The 27,298-nt window shown below is 39.4% G+C and overlaps 1 protein-coding gene across 5 annotated transcripts in view; it reads left to right on the top strand.

Annotated features, from left to right (window-relative positions):
* LOC104934781 (storkhead-box protein 2) overlaps positions 1-27,298 on the top strand; it is a 77,247-nt gene that overhangs the window by 31,912 nt on the left and 18,037 nt on the right. For 3 of the 5 annotated variants that reach the window (XM_010750520.3, XM_019254350.2, XM_027277800.1), the window contains exon 2: positions 19,560-19,712. In XM_010750520.3, coding sequence (XP_010748822.1) covers positions 19,560-19,712 — 153 coding nt within the window. Of the gene's footprint in view, positions 1-15,381; positions 15,556-19,371; positions 19,450-19,559; positions 19,713-27,298 lie in introns of those variants that run through there. The other 2 variants (XM_027277817.1, XM_019254353.2) reach the window with 2 other exon arrangements.

Below are 27,298 nucleotides of genomic sequence, written 5' to 3'. Positions count from 1 at the left end.
TAATTATGTTATGCTACTCTTACATTGTTTTTAGCCTATGAGCTATATTCAGCTACATAAAACGAGTGTTTGTGTTTTAAATAAAGTTTCTGTCATCTTGTTTTTGCTGTATTTATCTTCCTACATTTGACTGGGGGAAGTCTTTTTGACGACACAACTGCATGAAGTCCATCTGAGTCTGAAGTCTGTGCTAGAGTCTGATTCTGCAGGAAGTTGCACTGACCCGCTGTCAGCTCATCTGAGTCTGAACTCCTAAAGCTATTGCTACTTATTGTATAGAGCTAGATTAGGATCAAAAGTACTTGAAAACATTAAATCTCAAACTAAAATTTCTAAAGTTTTGATCTTGAATTTTGAAAAATACAGCAACGTATTTAAAATAAAAATAAGTATCTTTCTTTTTCAGTTTCAGATTTTTCTTTTTCAGTTTCACACTTTTGACCCAAATCTAGTGTGGGGGGCGTGGCATCAACTGAGAGGGGTGTGGAAAACGACACCACATGATTGGCAGTGAAAAAACTGCTGTCAGTGACTAACTTCCACTTGCACACCATGCACGAATATCCTGCACGGCTAAAACTCTTAATTTCCACTGTAAGGCCAAGGCTGTTAATATGTCACCTTATTACGTTTTAATATTCTTCAATACGTGATCAGTTCATCCAAATATAGCCTTTTTGAATTTTGCTCTGACGTTTTCTGGGATGTGGGAGCGGTGCTGCAGGGTCATCTGCAGGACCCAGCACACAGATGAGAAAAGTTAAATAAGTTTGGGAAATCGTTTGTTTCTGACATCTTTAAGTACCAAACTAGAGGTTAAGCATAGGGCTAACGTTGGCATCGAGTTGCTTAACGCTAAACGAACTCTGGCTTGTCACAAAACGACCTCTCATTTTGACATTTAACAGGATTTCCCAAACTTATTTAACTTTTCTCACCTGTGTGCTGGGTCCTGCAGGTGAGCCTGCAGCACCGCTCCCGGACGCCATCATTGCCAGCGGACACTGTGCAGCATTCACAGTGCTACGTAGATATTGGAAATTTCAGTACTTAAAGTGTGGCTGTCCAAGTGCACAATCTGGCGTAATTTATCCCTCTTGTACTGTCAGTCAGGGCAAAATTCAAAAATGTCCACACCCCTCTCAGTTGATGCCACGCCCCCCACGCTAGATTTGGGTCCAAAGTTAAACTGAAAAAGAAAGATTTGAAACTGAATATTTTTTTTAACTGTAAAAAATAAGATCAGAATCTGAAAAGATAAAACTTGCAACTGAAAGAAACATATAAAATTGAAAAATGAAAATACATTTATTCAAAAGAATTACCAGAGTTGATCATAATTGTTTTTAACCCCAAAACTTTTGACTCTAATCTATCTCCATATTATTGTCAATGATAGTAGCAGGATTTCTGGCAGCTACTTAGGCAAATGGACTGGGACATGTGATGAAATTGTACAGGTTAAAAGGAGAGTAGTGAATGATGCAATTATCATTTTAATTTGTATATGTGGCCCGGTGTTAGGCGGGTGTAGGACAGTAAGGATCCAGGTTAATGGAGACTACAGACTTGTTGATCTCAGGATCCAGGTGAATGATCCGGATGAATGGTGATTCATATACCACTACATTACAGCATAAGACACCAGAGGCTCCTGAACACTTTCGTCCCTCCTGAACTCTACCATCACATGTACAAATCATTTACCCGCGTCAAAAAAAAAAGAATTAATTCAATTTGCAACCCTCTGTATGCACAGTCCATTGTCCCACTATATCTGCAACTCACAAAAGACTATACAAGACATGCTTTATGTATGTATATTTATATGTACTAAGACCAGTGTGGTCATAAGGACCATGTTTTTTTTTCTTGTTGCTAAATAGAAATTCAGTATAATGTAAAAGTCAACTCATGTTTTTTCATTTCCATGAATTAACAATTACGATATATATTAAAATGTTTCTGTCAGCACATATTCCATTTTATTCCTGTCAATTCCCATAAATTCCCATGTAATGTTGTGATTGACAAAAATGTCACATAAGCTTCATAGACATCATCTACATATACTGTATTTATTTCCTTAAGTTTTATCAGCTTGTAGTCTTAATACAACCCTGAAGGGTTGCAGATGTAAATGCTTCCTAACTTGATTATATCATTAAGATATGATGAAGTTATGATCATTAGATATCATTTATGTAGTTATTTATGGATTAGTCCACCCACTACTCTGTGATAGCTGTATGCTATGTGGTGTAGTGTTGTCAATATTGAAATCTTCACTCACAAACACAACTTTCTAATAATTAATGATGCTATCATACAACACAATGACCTTGTCCATAAATTTATGAGATCCTGGTATTTAGTGTTTCCATAACATTGTCCATAACTAACATAATGTTTGCAAGTTTATATGTAGAAACTCAATAAAGCAAATCTTCTGTCCTTTTATTTCACCGGGCACGGATGCCTGTGTTCTGTGTGCTGTGGCGGCCAGAGAGATGCATGGCCGTTCTAGTCAATGTTTCAAACCCCACCGGCCCCTCCGTGGTCCGGTTCAGAAGCATCCCAAAAGCAGGTCTCCACTCGGCTCCACAGGGAATACACGGCTGTTCTATTTTTGACCGATGCCGCGAGCAGCCTGTGTCAATCAGCACAGAGCAGCTCGAGCTGGCTGTCTTTTACTACAGTTTGTAAACTTTGAAAGGTTCCTGTCTTCACTTCCCTCCAGTGCTCTGAAAGCATGTAGAGCTCCAGTTTTGCATGCTCATATTGTGAACCCATTAACCTGAGCTGAGCTGGATGCATCACACACACACATACAAGCTGATGTAATGAGTGCTCCTCTCCTGTAATGTGTTTGTAGCTCCTCCTTTTCTCTGTCTGCTGAGTTATGCTCAGGGCGGATTCATACACTTGCACACACAAGCACAAAATGTCTTTTTCCATCTCCATCTTGCCCTATTTTTTCTTACTCATACACACACACATCCATTTTCACAATTGACATCCTAGTTCTTTTTACAGTCACACTCTCCTCTCATGGCATTTTGGCCAATCAGATTGGCCAAAGTCCTGGCCTGGTTTAGAAGGGCCGGCCCCCTGCAGTGCTGGGCCTGCAGCGGCTGGGGCTATTTCTGTCCACCTCTCTGAACAGAATGCATAAAACAGTTCTAAGTCTGACTGTGACAGCACAAACACTTGTAATCGTTGTATTTACAGATCCTCCCCTGTGTTGATGGGAGATTTCCAATCAGTTGATATTTTGAACTGAAAAATGACTTTCAGCAGGGTGCTGCTAATCTGATGCATACTCTGTTGACCTTTCAGGGTTGTTTTTCTGGAGGCATCCAGGTCTGAAATAAAGAGCACCTCTGCTTACATCAGAAGAAATTATTAAATTTTAATGGAATATAATACTTTAGCTTATGAAGCTTCATGGAAAACAAGCAGCAGTGCTATGCCACACATTTAATGAGTTGGGTGATTCCTTAAACTGTCATCTAGTAACTAATGTGATTAGATGTGTGAAATGAATTCTCCAGAGCACCACGTTGCAGTATCTGGAGGGGTGTAAAGATGAACAGATATTAGAAAAGAGACAACAATGAGATGTTTGATTACAAAAATGCATGTACAGATTAAGTCCAGATTCTGCATGAAATTCAGTCCATAAGTCAATACAGCAAGCCAACTATATTTATCATTCAGAGCATACGTAGGTCCATCACAGCTCTTAATTAACCAAATTTAGAGGATACTTTTCAAAATTGTATGTGTTTTAAGGTGTATAACATTTAGGAGCTCTATTTACAGAAGATGGCAGAAAAGGAATATAATATGAATAACTCTGTTTTTATAAGTGTGTCAATAGTGTATCATGTCTACAGACGCCATGAGTCAAAGGAGTCTGTATTGTTGAAATGCCATGTTTTCTACAGTAGCACAGTGTAGGTATTTTGTTTCAGGGCATCAAGTGTGTTGGAATCTGCAATTACACACATGATGCAACTAAATCCTTCATGCTTATCTTTTGATGTAAAATATTTATTTATGAAATATGTATTTTTTAATTTATTGCATTATAGCATCTGTAGGAGTCCTTTGTCATGACCATTTTACCATAAGCTCCATGGTCTTCTGCCACTTGCAGTCTGCAGAGTGTGTTATTAGTCTTTTTGTAAAGAATTTACAGAAACTTGATGCTGTACTTCACCTGCTTTATAGCACGGTCAAAATGTATATTGTTCCAAAACTTTGCTGACTTCTCCAAATAATCTAGCACAATGCTTATCTACACATATTTCCTGTGCCCATGTGCACTCAAGCCCTGCCTTATGGTGTTACCATACCTGTAGTAAACTGCAACAAACAGTAGCTACTAACTAGAAACATAACCTTAGCTTCACCCACTGTTCAACACATAGATTGATTTTATACAAAAATAATATCACTACATAAATAACACGTCATAACATATTTTAGTGCCCTTACATCCGTCTTTCTATTAGAATGGTGCCTTGTGTTTGATGGAAAGATGGCTCTACAATAGATTGGGAATGGAGGAGAGTTCATGTACACACCTACTGTAGCAGATTGCTGCTGGACAGACTGTCCCCCAGGTTCACACACACACAGACACACACAAACTGTTGCAAACTGTTGCAAGACTACAGCACACATTGTGCCCTTAATACATACAGATCCAGTACATTTTCAGCAGCAGTGGTTCAGTCTCTTGTCTGTGGATTAGGTCCAGACTTTTTCATGTTGACTAATCAGCTCTCAGTGTGACTGTCAGATGTGGACAGCTCAGAGAAAAGCCTCTTTCTGATGTGAATATTTAACATAGCTGTCTTTATCTATTAGTAGGGATTTTGACACATTTGACATGAAACCACGACAGGACTGTTAGGGAGTTTGTTGTATTTGGTCTCTAGTGCAAAAGAGGGATAGCTCAAGGGATGGTCAATGATGGGTATGAAATTTTGTACAGATTTTTATTTTCTCATTCAATGTTGTGTCTTTATTTTTATTATTTTGTACATTGTAGATCATCACTGAAGACATCAAAACCATGAACATAAGACATATGGAACATGGTAAACATAAAAGTGTCAACAGAGCTTCAACAAATCTCCATATCATGGAAATAAAGGATAGTCAAGCAAAGCCATGAATGCTGGCAGGATCACTTTCCTGTTCTGAAGACAGAAATAACTTAATTCTGATTTAAGAACATTTCAACATTTCCCTCTTGTCACAGATCAACCATTCATAATGGTTTATCTTGCCTCCAGAAGTGGATTGACAATAAGATGTTACACTGAAATAAGTAAGAAAGGCCTTTGCGGAAGTGGCAGTGGAAATCATTCAGAAAGCCAGTCTTCAAATAAATACTCTGAATGTATAAAATGTACTTTTTTTTTCTCTCAAAAGTTACAACCCAAAGTTGAAGCCAAAGGCAGAACACACTGTTCTTTAACTGCACAAAACACCTTGTTTGTAATCCACCTTTTTCTTCTATATTGTCTCTAACACAGCAAAAACCTCCAGCTGAGTGACCATTGACCACTGGAGAAGTTTAAACAGGTTGTGACCAGGGTGTATTGGGTCTGCAGAGATGTTACCTGTCCGTTTCTTGACTCTGGACAGGTATAGGTCCTGGATGGAGGGCAGGCTGACACCAATCATTTTGGTGTGTTTGGAATGCTCAGTTTACTGTCACGGATAAACCAGAGTGTTATTGTTATATGTTAATGTTACTGTTTTAAACTTTTATCATAACTACTCTTTTACATTAAATTTTGGCCTTTTCCTACTTTTCCACACATTCCAGATAGTATATGTTTAACATAACATAATTTGACACACATAATTTTCTTTCTTTTTTTTAGATTTTTTTTTGGCCTTTTATCCCTTTAATGATAGGACAGCTGAAGATAGACAGGAGGCAGAAAGAGGGGGAGTGACACGCAGTAAATGGCTGTCTGATGCGGAATTTGAACCAGGGACAGCTGCAGCGAGGACTGTAGCCTCCACACACGGGGCGGCCGCTTAACCCATTACGCTACTGACTGCCCCCATTTTCCATAGTGCTTTTTTGTTGCTAGTTATGAATGATCATGATCGTCAGTACAAATTTGACTACCCAAAAAATGCAGACCTGTTGCCCCATCCCTATACCTACCAATGAACCAGCCCTATTCCTAATTCAAAAACTCAGTGAGTAGCATTTAGTTGTGTTGAATAACATGTCAGTTGCAGGGATTTGTGGGAATTTCTTTATTATTATTATGAAAAAAGAAAAATGATGAAATCCTTTTCAATAATATTATTTTTCCACACAATCATCAATATGTGAATAAAAACAGCATATACTCTGAAGCGGATGCTGGATTGTTCAGTCTTGACTTAGTCTGTATGTACTACTAGGAGGTAGTCTGTCTTCAGTCTGTAAGTAGCAGTTCATTGTTGGAATAATACCTTTTATATCTGTTGGTATATTATAATGTTATATAATTCTAGTTTATGCTGAATGTTGCATGTCTGTTCACAGTGTCATCAGTGTTATTATATTTTCACAGCTCATTGTAAATATTAAACAACTTGATGAATATTATATAATTTCGGTCTACAAAACAGTTGCAAGTCTTTAGAGTTATTTAATGTTTTGAACGGACTGATTGGCTTCTGGAGGTGTGGTTTCATGAATGCACAGTCAAATGTTTGGACACAGCTTCTCATTCAATAGTTTTTTAAAATTTATTTTCTACACAAAGAAAAATCTGTTTCATATTTTAGATTCTTTGATCTAGCCACATTGATGGCCGCTTTGCACGATCTTGACATTCTTCAGCTTCATCCAGCCACACTAGGTACAAATACATACATAAGTAATCAAGGTATTGTAAAGTCTTCAATCCATGTACATTATGTACTTGGGTTGAAGTCGAGGGTCAAGGGTCACTATCATGGAGAGGTTACTAGCACATACGATGCATGGTAGTGTGGAATCCATCTTCATAGAATAATCCCATGAACAGTCGATATCCATCAGTTGCATATCATCGGAAATTACTTGTAACATTTCAATTAAATCAGAATACTATATTGTTGTGAAAACTGTCATTGGGGTAGATTTTAAACTGATTCTTAACATTGCAATCTCTACATTTTTAAAGGTCACACTTCTTTTATTCAGAACAACAATCATATACACAAGCAAAGCTAGAATCATGAAAATAAAGCTAAACTAAACTTGAACACAGCGGTAACAGAAGGTTGGTATTTTTGTCTGAAAATAGAAGTGTTTCTTTAACTTTGACCAATATATAGAAGACTGTTGTCCTTATCAGTTTCACCATAGCACAGATCTTACCACTCTGCACCTCCCCTGGAACATCTTGGTAATTAACACCCCAGTTTATAATCAGGATAACTTTTCAATGGCTGTTTAGTGAAACACCACGGCTCCAGAGGTTCAGTCAAAGGTAGAGAAGCTGTGAATGTTACCTTCAATACCTGGGTGCACTGAGCACCATCTTAATCAGAGCTTTATCATGCGTTGTCCATGACCATTTACCTTGAGAGAAAGTCAGGGTGTGATCAATATAACAAGTCATCACGTGTCAATTGGACACTCAAACATAACGGGGTTAACAGTTTGGTTTGTTTGGTTAATAGGCAGTTTGGTTAGAGCGCAGGAAATACAAGTCCTCGTTGTCACCAACACCTCGTTCTATCTTGGAGACAAAAACACATTTTTAGACATTTGATTAATACAAAATTTCCTTCATTAAAAGGATTAATTGGTTTCTCTGATGGTTTTGGGAGCTGTTCACCTGTAATGATAAAATTCAAAATGTCAGTTAATCTTTTTACATATTCAGCCATAAACTCATCCATCCAAAGCAGAGAAGTTTTGTTTGGTGTCAGAGGTAAACTTGTCCCTGTGGACATTAGTCTCCCCATTAACATCTCATGAGGACTCAGTCCTGTTTTTGCACTTGGTGCACTTTGGATGGAGTACAGCACAATAGGCAGTGCGTCAGGCCATTTCAGACCTTTTGTTAGTACTGTTTTGGTCAACCGTTGTTTGATAGTTGCGTTCATTCGTTCATTCATTCAACCCTAAAATTTCTGACAGATCCTGCATGAATTTTTATACAACCTTCTGTAACACCCCTAACCTGGGGATCACCTTTTAGCAGACACTTAAGAACTGTTCTAGTGTCTTCTTTTCTTGTCGTGAAACCCTCGACTCACTTTGAGAATCGATCAGTTATGACTAACAAATATTTGTAGCCTTGACAACTTTGCATATGTACAAAGTCTATTTGCAAATGTACAAAAAGAACCTGGCAGAGGTTCCAGATGGTCATGCTTCACTGTGCTCTTCTTCTTTCTGGTCTGTTGGCACATCATACAACTATCTACAAAAGTCTGTGAAATCTAGTGTAATGCGCAAACCACTTTGAGCGAATAACATCATTTATAACCCCTCTTCCAACATGTGTTGGTCCGTGTGCAGCACATGCCAGCACATGAGAGCTTGTGGGCAAACTACATGACACAAAATACATGGATTAAAGTGCTCAGTTGTTTCGACGGATTTCCGTCTATCAGAGTTTACTGAGGCCACTTGTGAGATTCAATTCAATTTTATTTATATAGCACATATTATAACAAAAGTTATCTCATGACTTATAATATTATTTACAGAGACCAACAGTTCCAGCCTGAGCAAGGACTTGGCGACGATGGCGAAGAAAACCTTCCTTTTAACAGTCATAAACCTCGGGCAGACCCATCAAGATCAATGCAGATCCAAAGAGAAAAGGTGTTGGCTGCTAGCTGATTTTTTATTGACAGACTATCACGCTCTACAGTCAATAGTACTATTTACAATGTGCGTCTGCATGACCAATGACAGTATAATGACCCCCCGGCGTGTGGTCAGAAGTTCTATTCCAGGCTGAAAAAACGCTGCTAATGTCTCCTGCTATGTCTCTGCTTTAGTTTGAATCAGTCACGAAGCTCCTGGTTGTTACATAAAGACAAAGAGGCTTTGAAGTGAAGTGTGACCTCTTGGTGCGATATACTACCTTTGGGTTTACTTCATTCTGAATCGTCATTGGTGGGTCAAAGGTGAATGTGGGCCGTACTAATCGATTCTCCTGACTCTGACTGGTCAACAGGTGTCAATCATCAAAATCCGCCAATCAGGACATCCACACTCTGTGTTGTTTTAGCCTGAGCAGCACCGCTAGCTGCTACCTGCTGCTTCATATTCTTTTAATACCGCTTGTTTCAAACATCGCATCGTATTAAAACTCGAAGTCTTCTTTCCTCCTCTCGGAATCCTTGCTGAACAACTTTTGCAAACAGCAACGCTGTTGTTATCTTCTGTCACTATGAAAAACAACCACACTGGTGAAGACATGTTCAATATTAGTCTGGCAGAGACGGGGCCAGGCTTGGGTCCTGCCAATAAGGTGCTTTTGGGGCCACTTGGCCTGCACACAATTTCCCCGATTTCATTAATTTATCGGATCTTTAAGGGAGTTAAGACTACACTATTACGGTTATTACTATTATAATTTGAGCACAAACTGCACAATTATGGTATAGTTTAACACACAGTGTCCAAACTTTTTCTTTCATAGAGGGCCAGATTTGTTCAGGGGCCGAATACTAACATTTAAAAATGAAACAATTACCAATAAAAGTTGCATGCAAATGTTCTCTAACAATTTTGATTTCATTGTTACAATTATCTTTTTTGTTTGTTTGTTTGTTTTTTGTTTTTTTAATGACAATGTAACCAAATATAGCCAATCAGGTGTGAACTAATTTGAAATTCTTCCTTTCTTTCACATCTGGAGTCAGATAACAAAGAATAAATTGTATGGAACGCGTTAAACTTCCGTGAAGTTGATACAAATCTTAACCTCATGTTCATTCTAAACACGACTTATTATGAGTAATGCAAAGTCTGTTAAAATTTAAGTGTAAAACGTATCACTCTTGCTCTTGTCTTTAACAAAACCATTCACAAAGTAATATTTTGTGTCACATCTACAGATATATAACAGCAGCAGTTATGTCCTTAAAGGTTTACATGCTTTATGTCAACAAAAAAACAAATCTTCCAGCCATACAGTATCTGACAATCCTAGCAGGCCATGAATAATATATTATAAAAACAAACCAAGTGAAATCTGACCACAGGTCGTGATTGGCCCCCGGGCCGTGCTTTGGACATCCCTGGTTTAACATAATCAGTTTGTAATGAGCACCATGATTGGAATTGAAGTTGATTCTGAGTTGACTTAAAGTGTGTGTAATGTATTAATCAAGTTGAAACATGTGTTAATCAAGTTTGATGAAGATTGTACTACACCAAAATAGTATGATGATTGTTACAATACTTTTTAAAACACTTGAAACATTTTTTCTTTGCAGTAGAAAGAACCTGTATCCTATGACAATTTAAGTAAAAAGGTTATGGTTATGGTTAGGTTAAGTTGAACGGAGCTAAACTTTAACGGTATAATCCTTGAAGAGGGCAGAGGTTTGTTTTGTTTTTGGCTTTACTGTCTGCACTTCCGTGTTATTAAGGTCTGTGTAAGGCTCCTCATCTCTGGGTCTGGCTCCATCTGCTTCTAAATCTGACTCATTAGACTGTCTGCTGTCTTCCTTCTCCTGTCTGTGCATAATCTTGACTTTCCTTTCTAATTCACTACTGTAGCTGTTAGTAGGAGACATTCTTCGTAATTTGTTGCCTGTAATGAGCTTATTTGCTCGGCTATGTTATCATTGCAAAAGAGATTTGTACTTGACAACTGTGGACAGACAGAGAGCACTTTTCTACTTTTTTGTTCTAGCAGTGTTATATCGACCTTGGCTAAAATGTTCAGCAGATCGTGGAGAGAGGGAATCTTGGCATTGGATTCAAACTTGCAGCTTTTGTCACTCACTCTCACACCACATCTTTTTACAGGCCACAGTCAACCACACTTACATACATTCTTGGATGCATCTGGAATCCCAGAATGGATTTCAATGTTAACATTACAGTTAACATTTATCTCAGCCATTAGCAGCTTTTCTTTCTCAAATGTTCCCTCATACGCCCACATGCCATTCATCCATTCACACAAAAGAGAAGTGAACGGAAACACAAAATCCCATCCTTTCAGTCTACCGACGATTCCAGCTGGTATTTATGGAAAAAACATCGCCTAAATTGTGATGTCTCAAAAAACTCTGTTTCGACTTCCGGTTTGCTGAGCATGGAGTAGGCATGCAGCTCTCTAGCTCCCACTACTAACTTTTTCATTTACCATTTTGAACCCTACTTTTCTCATCACGTCGAGCGACTGAGTCCAATCGCGAATAACATCGACTGCAGTAATTATGTCAAGATCTGGGAAACAAACCAAGAAAGACATTGCAGCAGAGGACTCCGCAGTTTTCCACAGCAGTGCTGCTAGCTTATCAGTGGAAAACATCTCGGATCTGCTCGAGAGAGACATGGTTCAAGTTGTGGTATATCGTTTAACTGATCTTGAGTCTAATGCGTGGAGGTTAGCCAACATTTGCAGCATCTAGAAGCTACATGCTCCGCGTTGCAGGAAGACAACAAGTGGCTGAAATCGAAACTCTCTGATTTAGAGGGGTGCAGGAGAAGACAGAATATTCGCATTGTGGGTTTGCCTGAGTCCGTTGAGGGTGCACGCCCGACCGCCTTTTTTTCTCAGCTCCTCGTTGATGTCTTGGGTGAGCAAATACTCCCTTCCCCTCCAGAACTGGACAGAGCTCACCGCAGTCTTGCGCCCAAACCTGGTCCACGGGACCGATTGCGTCCCGTCATCATTCGTTTCCACCGATATCAGATGAAGGACTTGGTGATGTGAGAGGCACGCAAACAAGGTGAGCTGGAATATCGTGGCCATAACCTCCAATTCTACAAGGATTACAGTGCTGATGTTCTGAAGCAGCGAGCTAAATACAAAGAAGTCATGGCTGAACTAAAAAGAGGACTTCGACCCTCTCTATTTTACCCGGCAAAGCTGCGCCTCACTCTCCAGAACGGCAAGAAGTGGCTGACCTCTGTCACTGAAGCAACAAAATTCATCCATAACCTGGGACAGAATGCACTCGCTCTGCCCTGATACTCGATGATGACTTTGTGGGATAGATCTGCCGTAATGTAGCTAAGATCTGATATTTGTGAGTAAATATCTGTGGACAATTTAAAGGCTTTTCTCCCTGCTTCTTTTTACGCCTTCTTTACTGAGCCTTTAGGTTAACCTCCACATATTTTTTTTTTGAGTATTATAAGCTAAGGCAAATTCATGAACAGCTATATGACAATTTTGTTGAATGTTCCATCTATATTTTACTTTGAGTATTATAGGCTAAACCCAATTCATGAACAGCTGTATGACAATTCTGTTGGTCATTTCATCTGTGTCTCTTAAATACTGTTTTTTAGATTTTTATTTCTTATCTGAGTAGTCCTGGTTTGGGGATATTACTACAGCTGTAGGTGCAGCGTGCAGAGGGATAATGCATGATAACCTGTGATTCTCAGTTATTGCTCATAGTTGCCTAAGCCAAATGGTGTATTTAGTGTTAGTCGTTCAATTCTGTTAGCTTTTTGTCATAGGGTTAACTGTTAAAAACCTATGTTGGAACTAGTAAAATAGGAAGTATATTCTGGGGATGTATAGCACGCGACCTGAGGAGGTCTTTCTGACTTAGGATAATTAATAAATGGTTGTTGGTGTTTTGTTTTGTTTGTTTGTTTGTCTGTTTGTTTTCCCTCCCTATTTTCTTCTTCTTCCATTGGAGCTACTCTATTCTTTCTGCAAGTGTTCTAGATGAAGGGGAATCTTAACTTCATTAGCTGGAATGTTAAGAGGTTAAATCACCCAGTGAAAAAAAACAAAGTTTTTTCACATCTAAAGAAGCTCAGGGCTGGGTAGCCTTTCTTCAGGAAACCCACTTGCATGATTCTGACCAATGGCGATGCTGAGCAGGACAGTTTTTCCATTCTAACTTTAAAGGGAAAACCAGTGGTGTGGCTATCCCTGTTGACAGAAACATTCCTTTTGAGCCCTCCAACATTACAGCAGATAAATGTGGACGTTTTATCATTGTTTCAGGCAAACTCTACAATAAGTCAGTGGTCTTGGCTAATGTGTATGCGCCTAATGTTGATGATGTACAATTTTTCAATAGCTTTTTCTCTGAACTGCCTGATCTAAATTCTCATTCTTTAATTCTCAGGGGAGATTTCAACTGTTATTTGGATGCAGTATTAGACCACTCCTCCCCTAAACCTACCACTGTCAGCAAGTCCGCCAGTTACATTAAAGCATTTCTCAACGATTTTTTGTACCCTTCAGAAAGAGATATTCCTTCTTCTCCCATGTCCACCACACTTATACTCATTTTTTTTTTTTTTTGTAGATAATAAATTAATCTCATTAATCTTAAGTCATGTAAATACGAAGGTATTATTATTTCTGATCATGCTCTCCTGGTTCTGGTACTAGCTTTTCCAGATGCTGACTATACAAGGAGACACTGGAGACTAGATCCATTGTTACTTTCTGACGAAAAACTTTCTGTCACACATTTCCACACATATTAAAACTTTTTTAAGCATCAACAGAACACCTGATCTAATAAAACAATTTGGGAAGCTATGAAAGCATACTTAATAAGAGAAATGATATCATTCACAGCATAAAAATAATTGTTTTTATTCATAGGCTGAAATTGACGTAAATCCAATCTAATGGTGTCTCTTGTTTCTGAAGTGGACTGCAAATTCCTCACATTTGATATTCGTAGGCAAAGTGCCTGGCTTCATGGGGTTATTCTAGTTGCCGGATATCAATTTTGAAAAGTGTGCTTGTCTTATCCACTTTTAACTTTAATATTTAGTACGTCCACCTTTTGCAACAGTTAAAGCAGCATATCTCTCTGGCATTGTGTCAATATATGAGAACTTAAACACTAATGTTATCCCATTTTATTATTATTAAACCTTTATTTAACCAGGAAAGGTCCCATTGAGATTAAAAATCTCTTTTCCAATGGAGTCCTGGCCAAGACAACAGCAGCACAAACAAAGAACAAGTCAAACCAAAACAGACACAAGATACACATAATATTACAACACATAGTCTAAAAAAAATGCTACAATACAAAGTACAATACAAGTCATGAAATCAATAGCAATAGTTAGAAGAATGTTTATGGTCATTGTCCTCTTGGAAAATAAATCCAGGCCCAACTCCCAGATGCTATTCTGTCTCACCAGAATGTTGTTGGATACTTTGCATGATGTCATCCTTTTTTATTGTCACAAATCACAAACTGTTCAAACTTCAAACAACACTTAATACCAATCTTCCTTTGTCCAGTTCTTGAGTTCTTTTGCTAATTTTAGGTGTTTCACTCTATGTTTCTCTTTCAGTAATGATTTCTTTGCTGCTGTTCTGCCAACAAGTCCTTCTTCACCCAGTTTCTGACACACAGTTCTTGAAGACGTTGTCTCACCATTAGTCATTGTGGCATTGAACTCCTCATGCAGTTCTCGTGAGGTCTTTCTTCGGTCCTTAAGACTGAACATTTTGAGATGCTTCACTTGTCTGTCTGAAAGTTTCTTTTTTTTTTTCTACCTCTCCGGTTCTGGTGTGAATTGCTGGCATCATGGCGGTCTAAAGTGTACTTGGCCACCACTGTATATATAGTAATTAAAAGTGTAAATGTGATACCTTCTTAACACTTAACATCAGGTTGTGAACATTGTCATTGTGTGTGTGTGTGTGTGTGTGTGTGTGTGTGTGTGTGTGTCCTATATCCTTAGTGTTCTAACTGGGTCACACCAGAACCCAGCTGCAGTACTGCAATACTGGCTAAGACAGCGCACACACACACACACACACAGTGGTAGAGATGTATAGCACAGTAGAGACATGTGACAAAGATCTTAAAAGGGAAAAGACTGGAAACGGTGTGCATGTATATGTGTACTGGTGTGTGAATGTACGAGTGATTGCAACAAAGAGCAACTGGGGATGCGTTGTCATGGCAACCCTCTCGGCAGCCCGCCCACAAGTTTGTATGTCGGTCGGCATTACACAGTGAGGGAGGGAAAAAACCACGGGTGCAGAGTGAGCCAGTATGTGATTGGTCACACCCCCTTGTCTTTGTGTGGTGCAAAGGATTGTGGGTAGCCCTTGACTGAATGCACAGTGTGTGAGTGGGGAAAAAATGGAGGGGGGGGGGTCGACTGTGTGTGTGTGTGTGAAAGAGAGACAGAGGGGGAGAGAGAGAGAGAGAACTATGCCTGTGTGTGTGTGTGTGTGTGTGATAGAGAGGGGAGGGGGAGGAGCAGAGTATGTGTGTTAGAGGAGCTAGTGTGTGTGAGAGAGAGAGAGCTGTGCTAACATCAGAAGCTGTACCAGGCTTTTTTAACTGGATTCCATTTTTTATTAAGGGGGTGGATTACTACCAACCAAGGTATGAGTCTGCCTCACACACTGTCTGACTCTATGTCCTCTTTCTGTGTGTGTGTGTGTGTGTGTGTGTGTGTCTCATTCTTTCATTAGCTTGCCTGTTAGCATCAGCTGCTAGTTAGCATAGCAGCATAGCACAGCTCTGCAAAGAGAAAGGGAGACAGAGAAAGACACAGACAGGCGATAGCAGGATAGATGTAGACACACGGCAGGAACAGAGATAACTAAGGTTTATAGAAAGGGAGAAATGGAGGGTAACAGAAATAGAGGGTGAGTGAGAGCGGGTGAAAGAGGGAGGGAGGGGGGAGTGCATGACAAAAGAAGGGGGTGTGGTTTAGTGCTTTGGACAAAGGAGGCTGGATGATTGTTTACTACCACTGCAGTGAGACATGGACCATCTATGATCCATCATTCTTCTTCTATTCTTCTGTTACTCTCACTGTCTTCCCTTCTCTTTGTATTCTCTCACCACTCTGCTTACTTCACGCAGATACTCCCCTCCTTTCCTCCATTCCTCTTTTCTGTCCTTTGCTCTGTATTTGCATCACAGTTTTTCTCTCCTGATCTCTTGTATCATTTCTCTTCCTCCTTTCCTGAATCTCTCTCTCTCTCTCTCTCTCTCTCTGTCTCTCTCTTTCTGTCTAGCTCTCTCTCTGTCTCTCTCTCTGTTTTTGAACAGTGTAGTAGTCGTGGAGTTAGCAGTGCTACAAGCTAACGGCTGCTGCTACAAAATGGCTCTGTCATGTGCAGCTCGGTATTTACTAATGGAAGTGGAACAGAAATAAGAGTGATGCAGATTCTGAGAAGCAATAGAAAAACTCAACAGTTCATGGTGTTTCACTTCACACTGATGATAGTAGTGCTGTGTTTCTGTATGTACAGTGCCTTGCAAAAGTATTCACCCCCTTGGCATTTTTAATGTTTTGTTGCCTCACAACTTGGAATTAACATGGATTTTTTTGAGGATTTGCATCATGTAATTTACAGAACATGCCCACAACTTTAAAGACGTTTTATTATTTTATTTTTTTTATTATGAAGCAAAAAACAAATAGGACAAAATAACAGAAAAAGTCAATGTGCATAACTATTCACCCCCCCTAAAGTCACTACTTTGTAGAGCCACCTTTTGCAGCAACCACAGCTCCAGGTCTCTTTGGATAAGTCTCTATGAGCTTGCCACATCTTACCGCTGGGATTTTTGCCCATTCCTCCTTGCAAAACTGCTCTAGCTCCTTTAAGTTGGATGGTTTGCGCTTGTGAACAGCAATCTTTAAATCTGACCACAGATTTTCTATTGGATTGAGGTCTGGGCTTTGACTAGGCCATTCCAATACATTTACATGTTTCCCCTTAAACCACTCAAGTGTTGCTTTAGCAGTGTGCTTGGGGTCATTGTCCTGCTGGAAGGTGAACCTCCGTCCCAGCCTCAAATCACGTACAGAGTGGTACAGGTTTTGCTCAAGAATATCCCTGTATTTAGCACCATCCATCTTTCCCTCAGCCCCGACCAGTTTCCCAGCCCCGGCTGCTGAAAAACATCCCCACAGCATGATGCTGCCACCACCATGGGATGGTGTTCTTTGGGTGATGTGATGTGTTGGGTTTGCGCCAGAAATAGCGTTTTCTTTGATGGCAGAAATGTTCAATTTTAGTCTCATCAGACCAGAGCACCTTCCTCCATACATTTTGAGAGTCTCACACATGCCTTTTTGCAAACTCAAAACGTGCCATTTTGTTTTTTGCTGAAAGTAATGGCTTTCTTCTGGCCACTCTGCCATAAAGCCCAACTCTATGGAGCGTATGGATTATTATCGTCCTATGTACAGATACTCCAGTCGCTGCTCTGGAACTCTGCAGCTCCTCCAGGGTTACCATAGGTCTCTGTGCTGCCTCTCTGATTAATGCCCTCCTTGCCCAGTCCTGAGTTTTGGTGGGTGGCTGTCTCTTGGCAGGTTTGCTGTTGTGCCATGTGCTTTCCCTTTGGTTATGATAGATTTGATGGTGCTCCTGGGGATCATCAAAGATTTGGATATTTTTTTCATAACCTAACCCTGACACATTGTCCCTTACTTGTTTGGAGAGTTCTTTGGTCCTCATGACAGTGTTGCATTAGTGGTGCCTCTTGCTTAGGTAGTGCAGCCTCTGGGGCCTTTCAAAAAAGGTGTGTATATGTACTGACAGATCATGTGACACTTAGATTGCACACAGGTGGACATCATTTCACTAATTATGTGACTTCTGAAGGTAATTGGTTGCAGAGCTTTTTATGGGCTTCATAACAAAGGGGGTTAATACATATGCACATGCCAATTTTCCATCACATACAATTCAGATTAAAAAACATTGAACTAATGGCTGTAATGTAACAAAATAGGTAAAAAGCCAAGGGGGGTGAATACTTTTGCAAGGCACTGTTTGTGAGCTGGTTACCTTCTATGTAACTTTGTCTATTCTTCAACAACAGCCATAGTCATAGTAATAAACAGTGCTAGTAATAGAAGTAACAGCAGAATTTGTTAAACCGCAAATGCAGCAAGCAAATGGTGGTAGTAGTGGTAAATAAAACAGCAGTCATAAAAGTACTCGGCCTGCAGTAATAGTGATGTAAGGCTAATGAGAATGTCATTGCTTTTGTATGTATTTGAAATTTGAAATAAAATTTTGACCTGCTAGATGAAATTTAAGGGAGCATCAATTGAAATGTATCATAAGGGAATGTAAACGACTGTAACAAGAGAGGAATCCATCCAACAGGCACAGACAGTCAAGTCAAAAGTTCAGATCCAATTGAAATGGTGGAAAGACCAGCATTCAATAGGGACAATTTTGAGAACTTTGAATGTGTCTTTGAGGTCAGTCACAATAACCATCATATGATGAAACTGGCCCTTACCAATGCTTACCAACCTCAAAAATCAACACCAAACAGCACCTCAGATTAGAACCGATATAAATGAGTCTCAACATCAAGTGGTCAGAGGCGACTGTGTGAATGCAAAGAAACCACAAGTGAGGGAGACAACATAAAGAAGAGAACTGAAACACAAGGAATAAACATTAGAACAGTGAAAATCTGGGTTTGATGAGTACCAAGCTTAAATTTTTTGGTTTGGACTGTCATGTCTTTGTGAGACACAGAGAACATGGCCGGATGATATCTGCATGTGTGGTTCCCACCATTAAGCATGGAGGAGGAGGTGTGGGTGGTGATTAACTTATTCAAAATTCAAAGCAGACCTACCCAGCATGGCTACCACAGCATTCTGCAGTGACATGCCATCCCATGTGGTCTGAGCTTAGTGGGACCATCATTTGTTTTTCAACAGGACAGAGACCCAAAACACACCTTGCATGACATGAAGGCTCACCTTATTCACATCCAGATCTCTCTACAGAGTTTATACTGTGTACTTATGTTACTCATAATATACTTTCTAACGTTTCTTTCTAATCTGATTCAGTGTTTATCTCTAATGATATTTTGCTCTGTAACACTTAATGACTGATCTTTCAGGATTTGATGGTTTCCTTCTTCCAAAACAACGTAAAAAAAAAGTTTTTTTTAACGTTGTCTTAGTTCTTAGGTTTTACTTAAGTTCTGCTTTCTGCCTGCAGGACTAAAAGTGGAATTCTCTTATTGTGTGAAGGTGCCCTTTAGATTTAAAATGGTCTTTCGGTTCTCAGCTTGAAGCAACAGGTGGTCTCCTGTCGTTTGGTGGTTATTTTACTGCACTTTATAACTGGACTTGACAAACATGGAGATGTGTGTGTGTGTGTGTGTGTGTGTGTGTGTGTGTGTGTGTGTGTGTGTGTGTAGAGATATAACAGGAAATGATTGAAGCGATAGATTGGCAGTGAAGGACATCAAGGGATTTTATGTCTTGTGTTTCTGAAGGTAAATGTGAGACATGCGTTTCAGTGTTCATATTGTCCTGCAAGTTCTGGTTATAGATTTACAGATTTGAATCCAGTATAATTCAGTGACTGATTTCTGTCTTTTCACAGGTGATGTGTCACCCATCAGTATGTCCCCCATCAGCCAATCGCAGTTCATCCCTTTGGGAGAGGTATTGCTATTGGCTATCTCTGCTATGAACTCCGCCCATAAGCCTGTCACTCAGGACGCCCTAACTGAACACCTGCAGACATGTTTTCCAGGTAACTCAGGTTAACAAACCAACATCAACCACAACCAACATCACTGATCATCCCCTGTCTACTGCTGCACAGTTGTATGTTCAAGAAGGAAAATGGAATTCTTTTGATAAAAATGATCATTCAATCATTTTAAATCAAGTAAATGTAATTATTTCACTTTTAAACTTAATATATGAAAGGGGTATATTTAGAGGGATTGTTCTGCTGTTTTGAAGTTGGGTTGTAAGGTAAGGTAGTTATGCATAGTGTGTTTTGTAGAGCAGATGTTGCTGGTCAGTGTGCTCCCAGTTTGGAGAAGCAGACAGGGATCACATCACAGAAGTTCTGCACTGCTGTGGACAGGGCCAACAGAAACATATTTTAGCCATATAAAAAGAATCATATTAAATATATTAAATCATAAAACATGCTATGTCAGCAGAGATGAAGAAACTGTAGACAGTCAGTGCTCACTTACCCAGGGCGGCTGTGGCTCAGGAGGTACAGTAGGTCGTCCACTAATCAGACAGTCTGTGGTTACACTTACAGGTACAGTCCATTGACGATTTGTCCTACTACCATTGTGGGGTGTTTCTAGAATTCTCAAAGAGTTAATATGAAACAGAAAAGTTACATTTATAACAGTTAACATTTCTCTCTCTTTTTCACTCACACTGTCTCGTTCTCTTTGTCTGTGTCTCTTTTTTTCTTAAAGATTCTAAATTTCTTATGTAGAAAGAAGATAGATATTGTGTATATAGGAGCTCAAAGGGTATAATAATATTAATGAGACGTGGTATTAATGTTGCAGTTGAAAGAACTGGTCCGGACAATGGGGTTCGTCTAGCCTACTGCTGCACCTCCATCCAGGGTAAAAAGATAGCATTCATTAGTATTTATGCTCCAGCCTTATTTGAAGCTGATTTTTTTTTTTTCCCCCAAGGTTACCTCATAATTATTGAAATTAAGTGATTATCAACTATATGTGGGTTCAGACATGAATCCTACGCTAAACAGTAATATTGATAAATCATATTCAAATGTCTCAAGCACCCAGGACTCTGCCTCAAAAGCACTTAATCTCTTTAATAATGACTTAAATTTAGTGGATGCGTGGAGGGTGTATAACCCAACCACTAAAGATTACACTTTCTTTTCGTCAAGATATAAAACGTTCAGAATAGATTACATTTTTGTTTCCTCTGGCCTGCTGGCCTCTGTACACTATACAGTGGAATTTTTACCCAGACACTTATCGGATCACAACCCAATTAGATCTACTTTTAATTATGGAAAAATTAAAAATAATGCAAGTAGATGGAAATTTAACTGCACCCTTTTAAAGAAAATTCTTAACACATCTAAGTGACTGACGGAATTTTTAGAGTTAAATAGAAATAGTGTTTCAGATGTAACAGTGGTTTGGGCCACCATTTAAGGCTTTAAGAAATAACGCAATAGGGTTTAGTTCACACCTACATAAAACACGGTTGCAAAAGATTACAAATCTGGAGGAACAGTGTAAAGCCCTGGAGAATGACCTCAAAAGAAGTTTACTCAGAAATGAAAGAAAATGAAATCGAAGCAAGCAGAATTAAATTATTTGCTGAGAGGCAGGGCAGAATATATAATCCATATAACCAAGCGGAGATATTATCATTAAAACATGGACTGGTGACCAGAAAAATAAATGAGACCTTTAAATTGTACTTTGAGGAACTATATACAGGTGGCTCAGTCCCCTCAGAAAGTGACTTTTGTGAAAGTGATTTTTTTCAGTAATTTAGGACTTCCTACATTGTCATTAGAGGACACAAAGTTACTTGACTCTCCTATTACGCTAGAGGAATTACTTAAAGCTATTAAAGCTACAAATAGAGGCTGCACACCAGGTATAGATGGTATTCCTGTGGAACTCTATTTGGGATATACTTGGACTATTATGGTTAGAGACATTGAATTATGCCATCAATAAAGGTTCATTTCATAGAGTCCCCCGGCAGTCTAATCCTATGGCAGCATAACTAAGGGATGACCTGAGCCAGCCCTAACTATAAGCTTTATCAAAAAGGAAAGTCTTAAGTCTATTCTTAAAAGTGTTGACCGTGTCTGCCTCCCGAACCCAGAATGGTAGTTTGTTTGTTCCACAGAAGAGGAGCCTGATAGCTGAAAGCTCTGGCTCCCAATCTACTTTTGGAAACTAAAGGAACCACAAGGAACCCAGCATCCTGAGAGTGCAGTGTTCTAGAGGGGTAGTAAGGTATTATGAGCTCTCGTCCACTAATCAGATGATCGGCGGTTCGATCCCCGGCTCCTGCGGTCTGCATGTCGAAGTGTCCTTGGGCAAGACACTGAACCCCAAATTGCTCCTGAAGGCTGTGCCATCGGTGTGTGAATGTGTATGAATGGTTAGATCCGCAAACTGATGAGCAGTTGGCACCTTGCATGGTAGCCAATGCCATCAGTGTATGAATGTGTGTGAATGGGGTGAATGAGATATGTAGTGTAGAGCGCTTTGAGTGGTCGGAAGACTAGAAAGGCGCTATATAAGTACAGTCCATTTTATTTACCATTTTAGATATGATGGTGCCTGACCATGAAGAGCTTTGTAAGTAAGGAGAAGAATTTTAAATTCTATTCTAGATTTAACAGGTAGCCAGTGCAAGAAAGCCAAAATGGGAGAGATGTGATCTCTGATCTTGGTTCCTGTCAGAACACGTGCAGCAGCATTCTGAATTAACTGCAAAGTCCTAAGAGACTTATTGGAGCAGCCTACTGAGTGCATCACAGCATATCCCACATGAATGCGGCTTATTATTTCTCAACGCAGAAAAGGCATTTGATTCCCTGGAGTGGCCGTATTTGTGGAGAGTCCTGAAAGAGTTTAAGTATGTTGATAAATGTATACGTATAATTCAAGGAGACCCTTTGTCCCCTTTGATCTTCACTTAATCGATCAAACCACTTGCACATTTAACTCCACACACATTCCCCCCATAACAATAGGGGCAACGTCACATTCAATATTGTTTTATTGGCAGAAACTAGATTCTTTACTGCGACACTATGTCTGGAATAGCAAGCGTCCCAATATAGAGTGGTCTGCACTTCAGTGTAATAAGAAGGCTGGGGGATTAGCATGTCCAAACTTTAAGCTGTACCACTGGGCATTTATGTTAAAAAGTCTTAATTACTGGTTTCAAGATGACAAAATAGGTTGCAGGATTTTCTTCTTGTAGGTATATCTTCCAAAAAAAGTGGTTTGTATTATGGTCCAATTCTGTCCATGTGCTTCATGTGTTTAGAGCAGCCGAAAAATTTGAAAAGGTACAAATCGTCTCCACTATGGAACAATAATCAGTCGCTAACAGGAGGAAAATCATTTACTAATAGAGATTGGGAGAATTTGGGTATTAAAGTGCTCCAGGACATTAGTGGGGCAAATAATATTCTAAACTCCCTGTTTTTCTACTTTAGTAATAAGATCAGTTTGTAAAGCCTGGGGGATCGGGTTTCCTGGGGGACAGAAAGACCATCCTATCTTGGAATGGATACAGAATGCTCCCAGATCTATATTATTATATATTTATGATAAGCTGAATTTTTAGAAATATATGCCCACAGTGGGAATGAAAGCCTGGGAGAGGGATTTATCAGATTTGGGGCAAAACTTAGATTGGAACACGATTTGGGACAATATTATTAGAGCATCAGAAAAAACCTAATCATCAATATATACACTTAAAATTCTGTCACAGAGCATATCTAACATCTTGAATTAGACATCAAATCGGATTAACTTTAGACCCCTATTAGTTCATTTTACCCCCAGGGGAACCTTTGGCTCTTTTGCACATATTGTATGGGAATGTCCAGGGATTTTGGACTTATAGGAGAAGGTAATTAGCACGATAGCAGCACTAACAGGGCTACAGTTACCACTGAAACCAGCTATACACATTCTGAATCGGGGGGAAAAACATGTAAAATCTGGCTGGCAGGTCTAATAGCGGCAAAGAAAAATGTTGTTCAACGCTGGAAACCTCCCCATAACATCTTAAAAGCTCACTGGCTTCGAGGCTTCGAAGCTTCTTGGACATTGCATACCTGGAGCTATCAACAGCAAGAGTAAACAATGCTAAAACAAGCACAGTTACAGCATGGACGAATCTTATATCTGATCTAACAGAACATTTATTGAATTAGCACACTGCTGGGTGGTGAGCGGGTGAAGGAGGGAGGGGGGTTCTGGGGTTAAAATGTTGAATGTAGAGTGAAATGTAATTGGGATAGATCTGTTGCATTTGAAATTCAAATAAAAAGTTATTAGTAATTAAAAAAACAGTCAGGTTGCTTTCAACTGCTCTTCTGTAGAATTTTGCTTTTTTAAAAAAATATATATTTAAAATAGGGGAGATTGCAATGAATACTGAGCTGAAATCAACAAACACCATTCTGATCTAGGTGTTGCTGCAGGGTGGCTAAACAGGACTATTTTTTGGTTTTTGCAAATTACATCGTAAGGGTTACACCCTCTGTCATGTCAAACATGATTGAGCGCCACAGTGGTCTTTCGACTTGTGGGTGCTAAAATGAGTGAGACTATTTGACTTTTTTCTGTGCTCCTGTGTGGTATTGTAATCGTGGGTAAAATTCAGACACAATCATTAAACACTTATGCTTGTGATTCTCAGAATTGAGGGACATATTTATTACATATTGTGGTGGTATATGCATTCCTTGTCACCTGATTCTGTGGAATGATTTGGTTCTGGATAGAACTCTCACCTCTCCATTCATCCAGGTGTTCTAGTTGGGGAATGATCTTATTGTCTTTGCAATTTGACCTGTCTGTGTCTTTTTAGTGCTGATAAACTTTAGAATATTGTACATTACTCTACAGAGTAGATCTTACTTGGCTATTTTGTATCATGCTGTGATATTTTGGATAAAATTTATATCACATTAAGCAGATAGACCTGTATGTTTGCACATATGAATATCTCAGCCACAGTCAGGTGTTAAATAAACATTATTTCAAGGCCCATATACAGCCCAATTTGACTTCAAGTGGCACAGACAATTTTAAAATTGTAAAATAACCTATATATATAATGACATCTACATCCTGCAAAAAATAGGTCAAATTTCAACAAGATATCAGTCAAGTCTACCCAAGTACATTCTGAGGGCAGAATGAATCAGTATTAATGAATCATCCTTGCACAATGTTCAAAATCTTAAAATATGACCACAATAAGTTTCAGGGTAGAAATGCAGCATTTTACAGGCTACTTTGTCCTGAAATCTGGCACCGCACGGCATTCCGACAAGGTGTCTGTCATCAGCATTAACTCAAAGAACTCACTTTGATAGTCATCAACACCATGATTAGATATGGCCAGTTGGGCAACAGCTGTTGCATCTATGTTCTCATCAATTGCAACCAAAAATGCAACAAATGACTTGTGCTTAAACTTGTACTTGTCTCCAAATCTCAATTTCAGATGTTGGCAAAAGCCTGTTGCTTGTTGGGGCAAACTTTTTCTGCAGCCATCAGCATGCGTCTGTGTATGACCACTGAAATCTTTCCCTTGACTTTATAGGCTATATAAATAAACAAGACAGGTCTGTGGAAAAGCTACTTTTACTTGCAGGGGCCACTTCACTGTTAGATGTATTGGCTACCCACTGGATTAAACATAAACATTTGAATAGAGCCACGCTAGCTGCTTTCCTCGCTTCTAGTCTTGCTAAGTTAAGCTAATCAGGTTCTGACTCCAGATCATATTACAGTGCTAAAACAAGCACAGTTACAGTATGGACAAGTCTTATGGGTGGTGAGCGGGTGAAGGAGGGAGAGGGGTTCTGGGGTTAAAATGTTGAATGTAGAGTGGAATGTAATTGGAACAGATCTGTTGCATTTGAATTTCAAATAACAAGTTATTAATAATTAAAGAAAACGGGTTGCTTTCAACTGCTCTTCTGTAGAAGTTGGCATGAGAATTTTGCTTTTTTAAAAATATATTTAAAATAGTGGAGATTGCATTGAATACTGAGCTGAAATCAACAAACACCATTCTGATCTAGGTGTTGCTGCAGGGTGGCTGAACAGCACGGTGTTAGGACAATTTTTTTGTTTTTGCAAATTACATCGTAAGGGTTATTAGGGTCCACTGGATGCGCTGAAGCCACGCGGGAGCAGTCTAGCAGGAATTTTGAAGCGTCTGAAACATGTCAGATAAGTTCAGAAAATGACATAACTAACTTTGACACACTCTGAGTGAGGTGAATTCATCTCTATCTCTCTGGGGTGCAGGGGTATGCTCAGGGTGGCCTCAGCGTGTCATCGAGTGCTCAGGGTGGCCTCAGCGTGTCATCGAGCCACCCTTTAGGACACAAAATCCTGGACTGAAAACTGGTGAAAAACAGTTTGAGCTCCACATTTGGGTAATATCGTTCAAAGTCTTTCCACATGCAACTATAACCATATGAAAATATACAGAATTGCCTTTACACAGAATTTAAGATGTCATTGGTGAAATGATAAATTGTTAACACTGGCTCAATACACACTCAATGTGTGTGTCAGTGTGTCAGACAGCGCTGGGTTTCCCTCTTTAGAGAACTTGCGTCATGTGACCAAAGCAACCGCGCTTGCATGATGTAATGACAGGCAACAGACACACACACACAAACATGTCTGTCCAACTGCTATATAATCAGTGAGTATATAGTGTTAATCCGTAGCTAAGTACTCTCAGATTGAGGGGTCATTTCTCCCATTAGGGACAATTTTATCATCAGACACTGTTGACATGAAATAAAACCTGTTCTTTTTTTCAGCTTGAAACATACCAGTCACTACCAGCCAGCTGTATGTTTCAATACAGACAACATTTACACTATTGTTGAGTGTGTTAACAAAATGTTTAGAAATATTTGAAATATGCTTACTTGATATTGTTTCTACCTCATGTATCAATAGTAAGTATAGACATATTTGCAGAAACTTTTTCAAACAGTACAGTGATTGTGAGCAGCTTCCTGAAGTTTTGGGTGCACAGTAAAGTTTCAGGTTTGATACCATCATGGCTTTAGGAGCCAATTTAAGTCATTTGCTGTATTTCAGTTGCAGTTGTTGAGAGCACAGACGTTACAGATGTTGCTCAACTGGCTATATTCATTAATGCTGTTGATGGGTTAATCTAATGACACATAAAACGTGGCTTGTGTGGCTTATTGCTTTGCTTAAATTGGTTACTACAAAGTGCCATTATTTATATACATATATTTTCTGTAACCGCTTATCCATATCAGGGTCTGCTGACATTGGGCAAGAGGTGGCACATTCAGACAGGAACAGGGAAACCAGCAACTGGTGGGGGGGGTCTCGCTATTTGGCTCGGTGTGTGACGTCATTTCGGTGGCATTACCACCCCAAAGAGTGCCTTTCTAGTCTTCCGACCACTCAAAGCGCTTTTTCACTACATATCTCATTCACCCATACACATACATTCATACACTGATGGCATTGGCTACCATGCAAAGTGCCAACTGCTCATTAGTTTTAGGAGCTAACCATTCATACACATTCACACACCAAT

This window comes from Larimichthys crocea, chromosome I (assembly GCF_000972845.2).
Source record: "Larimichthys crocea isolate SSNF chromosome I, L_crocea_2.0, whole genome shotgun sequence".
NCBI lineage: Eukaryota > Metazoa > Chordata > Actinopteri > Sciaenidae > Larimichthys > Larimichthys crocea.
The sequence above is the reverse complement of the archived record's forward strand: the minus strand, read 5'-3'. Positions and strand labels throughout refer to the sequence as shown.